Source organism: Cryptomeria japonica, chromosome 10 (genome assembly GCF_030272615.1).
Source record: "Cryptomeria japonica chromosome 10, Sugi_1.0, whole genome shotgun sequence".
Lineage (NCBI taxonomy): Eukaryota > Viridiplantae > Streptophyta > Pinopsida > Cupressales > Cupressaceae > Cryptomeria > Cryptomeria japonica.
Window position 1 is genome coordinate 284,996,456 of NC_081414.1, and position 4,805 is coordinate 285,001,260.

The following is a 4,805-nucleotide window of genomic DNA, read 5'->3' on the forward strand; positions in this document are numbered from 1 at the left end:
TTTCCCCATAACATCCATAGTAGAATAGAAAATAGAGGTAAACACTTCAAAATAACCTCTCAACTTTAACAGTATCAAGAAAATACACTACTTTCATTCTTGGGCATGAACACATCCTTTTAACTACAAAATAATAAACTTGAACTATGCAAGGAAATCCCAAATAGTGGAAAAGACATCTAGAGAGAGATAAGTGAGATCAAATTTAAGTTGCAATATCTAAATTGATTGACATTACCATCCAACTCTACAAGTGTATCCCATACCTCTTTAGGTATTGTACACTCAACAATGTGAAACAACAAATCATCTGACATATGAATATTGCTTAGTCCTTTCATCTCATCTATACTATTTCTATGAACAAACTACTTAAATGCCTTAGTGAATTTAGGTTTCTCATCATCCAATAGATGTGAAACACCCCAAGATTAAAACATTTGTGACATGTTGAGCTTCCATGTGTGATAATTGTGTTGAGTCAACAATTTGAACCTTGGGTCTAACACGATATAGAAGGGTACCTAAAGGACCAGTATGAAATATACACCCCCCAGAATAGATACAAACTAATTTTACAGCTCCTAAACACAAAATTTTGCAAGAGAAACACTATAATAAACTTTCAACTTCAACCTATTAAAACTATAATAAAATAGAAATTTTTTTTGTTGAAGCAATGATCCGATGATATCTTGTTCACTAAAAATGGACTCTTATTTGCAAAATTTGTTCAGGTTTGAAAAAAGTGCCTATTTTAGATACTTCTTGAATCCACAATAGCTCTTGGTCCCAACATACGACAACTAAGAGAAATTTAGTGGCAAAAAATAAGCTTGTTAGGGATAAGAATCAAAATCTATGGTCTATTCCCACAACACATTAGCTCCATATCAACCACCAAGAGATAAGTCACTACAAGCACTGAGTTTGAGCCCACCAGTTACATCCCCAACCACATGATAATAATTTTAAGGATGGGGAAAAATTATCCATGATAATATGGAATATACTAGAATGAATCTTATATCGAACAGAAAATATGGAAATAAAACAAACTTAGAAACGAGTGCAAAACATAGACTATGAGGTTAAAAAACAAGGTTGGCTATAGTGACTAAAATAGATGATATAAATAAAAACACCAAATTTGAAAATGAGGATATATCAACAAGGTGCAAAGATGAAAAAAAAATATTAGATTTGAAACTAACTATAAGATATTAAAATATAAATATAAATTTGAAATTCTAAATGATATGAGAATTTAATCTATAGGAGATTTGGTTCTAAAATATCCATAAGGGTTTACTATATGTAAAGGAACATTATATTTACTTAGGCTTAATCTAGGATAGTCTAATAAGATGCAAACACTTAATTAAAAACTAACGTACATTGATAAATGTGAGTTTGGGGTGTGTTTAAAATCTAAAATTAATTGCTAAAATATAAAATATAAATATGATGGAGAGGGTTAGGTAGCTCTATGGTGGAAGAATGAGTGCTAGTTCATGAAGATTCTAAAAATGACTCCTTTTGAGCTCATAAAAGCTACGTCTCTATTAGTAAAAGCTCTCAAATTTTGCTTCATATACATGCTTTTTCCCAAGAAAATTTTGCAAGTATACATCTATTATTCAATTATGAAATCATCCTCTATGCATGAATTTGACCTTGCTTAGTAGTATGCAATTTTTCTTTATATCTTGTTCAAGTCACATTTTTCTTCTTTTCTCATTCATGATATTTGGAAACTACATGTATTTAAAAATACATGTAAATAATTATTATTGTCACAAAGGGGACATGTTAAAAGTCAATATAAAAGTATATCCATAAATTCAAGGATAGTAGGTGGACACTATAATAATATATGCAAGTAGATCGCTCTTTTTATTACATCAAGCTAAATTATTTTTCTACTAATTGCATTTTGAATGTTATTCGGAGAGGAAGTTTGAATGTGAGAGGATATGGGAGATATGCTAATGAATGTCTTTAATTACAAACACATAGCATCAAATAATGTAAATGTGCATTTAGTCAACTCACGTGTATAATAGAAGAGGCAAGTATTGACTGCATTTTAATTTGATTTTTTTCAAGATTAAATCCACTCTCATGAAATCAACTTTGTGGTTTGAATGTGAGAGCATATGGGAGATATGCTAATGAATGTCTTTAAATACAAACACATAGCATCAAATAATGTAAATGTCCATTTAGTCAACTCACGTGTATAATAGAAGAGGCAAGTATTGACCGCATTTTAATTTGATTTTTTTCAAGATTAAATCCACTCTCATGAAATCAACTTTGTGGTTTTGAAAATGACCTTTGGTAGCTAAATGATTGTGATTGTATTAAAGATGAATATCTATATATATATGTATGAATCATAAATGAAAGTCATATAAGAAAATTTACATAAATAAATAAGATAATATGTGAACAAATATATAGAAATATGTATAAATAGATAAACATAGACCAACCATTACATAAAATGTAAACATTCCCGAAATTAAAAAATATTCTATCATTACATCATCAACTGAATGTTTATGAAATTAGTACCCAAAGAGGCACGGCCTTCCATACATTAAAAGACAGCATATAAAACAAGACTACGGACTGCATACGAGGACAACTTGTATAGACAAATATGGGATTTGTGACCTTGGGAGGTTTCCCATAACGAGTGACGGAAAAGACGACCTCAACCCTCCAAAAATGATAACACTGTTACTTATGACAAAACAGCTTCGAAAAGAATATGATTATACATTTTATTTGACGTGATATAAACACTCAAAACCCGTCACTAAAACTTATCATTATATTTTAAACATTTGGGCCGAAGCAGTGGTCATTTCAACCGTCCAGCGTGCTCCTAACCACAAATTCGAAATGAATCTCTGGCCAACAAGATATCTGAAGATTTGTCAGTCATCTGGTGAACAAGTAAACTGTAGTTGTTGAACGAGGAACCTCCTTCCTTCACCGTATCTCTACTAGTTCTCATTAATTTGGTGACTGGCTCCCTTATCTCTGGACCATCTTCTCCCACAAGTAATCTGTCAACGACTTTAGTAATCTCGCCCTTCTCTATTATTCCATCCTTATTCGATTCCAAAGACAGTCCAACCTTCCAGACATCCACAATATATGTGCGGTTAAGAAACTGATCTGCTAAATAAGGCGAGCAGAGCATGGGCACACCTATGGTGATGCTCTCCTGTACAGAGTTCCATCCACAGTGAGTCACAAAGCAAGCTATGGAAGGATGAGATAACACCTCTAACTGTGGCGCCCACAAAACTATGCAGCTCCTGCCTGTCACACGTTCTAGAAATCCTGGCTCAAAAATGGGTTTGCTGCCTTCCATCAGATCTGAACTAACAACCCAGAGAAATGGTCTTTCCGTGGCCTCCAAACCCGCTGCGAACTCCTCCACTTGTCTTTCGCTCCACACTGCCAGACTGCCAAAGGATACGTAGATCACAGATTGGGCAGGCTGTTTGTCTAACCATTCTACACATTCCACATCGTCTGCCCAGAAGCTTGGGAGGGCTTTGCTTGTCCTCCGCTTATCGCCGTCGAGAAATTCATCTGGAATCAAAGGACCGATTGGGTATACCCTCACTTCTCTGGATAACTCTTCAACCACTGGAGCCTCAAGCTCGTAAAAGGAATTGCTGAAAACCCACTTGATCTGCTTTATATCTTCTCCCATTCGGATGCTTCTCTTAAACATGTACTCCCCGCTGTACAACCATGGAAGATCTCCACAACGCAGCGGCGCTATTGAGGGAATATACTTCATTTTCTTCGCTTCTTTTGGAGCTCCTGCAATCACAAGGAAAACAAACCAGTCTCACTTTAATCAAAAGGAAAAAGATAAAAAGACAAAGGAGGGTCGGTTCTATCTTACCATCTGGACCAAGGATCCCAAGAGAGACAAGCCTGGGACCAAAGTAGCGGATGGCACAGTTGGCGACAAGCATTGTATGGAAACCAACGAGAGGAATCTGATAGAGATCGGCCACCACCTTCAACCCCGAACATGTCCACACATCTGCTATTATACCGGTGACCTTGTTCTTTTCTTCTCTCATGTTTATCTCCTCAATAATCCTCTCAACGACAGAAGGTGTCATGCTGTTTTCCAATGCCTGCAATAGATTTGGAATGTTGTTTCGCTTGTCATCCGGCGGCAATCCATCAGGAATGGATATCATTCGGATGCTGTCCCAGTTATTATAGTTAGGGTTTCTAATATTGGCTTGCATAATTCGGTTGTGGTTGAAATCAGTGTTGAGGAAGGTAACGAGGAAACCATCAGAGACGAGCTTCCAGGCGAGCTGCAACATGGGATTAATGTGGCCTTGGGCAGGAAAGGGAATCAGAAGAGCATGTGCTATGCTTTGCCCACCCATATTCAGATTTTCAAGCACCCGATTCCTTTAACCTAAAATGGGATGATCACCCAAAGAGCTGGCTTTCAGCTTATTGACTGGTCTTCCCGGAAAGTGGCGTTCATTCCATAGCTTTAGCTGCACATTTACGGTTCGGTAGAATATTATATTAATTTTATTGATTACTAATGGTTTTTACAAATATTTATTCAAATGGACAAGGACTTACACTAATTACAAAACATGTGATTAGCATACATCTGTTTGAGGACTTTATGACTTTCAAGTCCTAAACACTTGGTTCGTGAGGAATAATTTATAAAAAAATTATAAGGCCAAATCAATGGCTCATAACGAGATGCTTAATCAATTAACAAAAAATTA

At 35.5% G+C, this 4,805-nt stretch overlaps 1 protein-coding gene across 1 annotated transcript; it reads right to left on the minus strand.

The window, feature by feature from the left end:
- Positions 1-2,518: 2,518 nt before the first annotated feature.
- Positions 2,519-4,571, minus strand: LOC131055521 (UDP-glycosyltransferase 83A1). The gene is made up of 2 exons (XM_057989989.2): positions 3,938-4,571; positions 2,519-3,852 (listed from the first exon to the last, which is right to left on the minus strand). The coding sequence occupies exons 1-2, from the start codon at positions 4,440-4,442 to the stop codon at positions 2,897-2,899; spliced, it is 1,461 nt and encodes a 486-aa protein (XP_057845972.2). The 5' UTR covers positions 4,443-4,571; the 3' UTR covers positions 2,519-2,896.
- Positions 4,572-4,805: the final 234 nt, after the last annotated feature.

Bases quoted from the DNA above. Each gene is read 5' to 3' on its own strand.
- LOC131055521 (XM_057989989.2), bottom strand. From the start codon at position 4,442: ATGGGTGGGCAAAGCATAGCACATGCTCTTCTGATTCCCTTTCCTGCC. The intron at 3,853-3,937 runs GTAAGATAGAAC...TTGTGATTGCAG, and splicing joins TGGGATCCTTGGTCCAGATG to GAGCTCCAAAAGAAGCGAAG.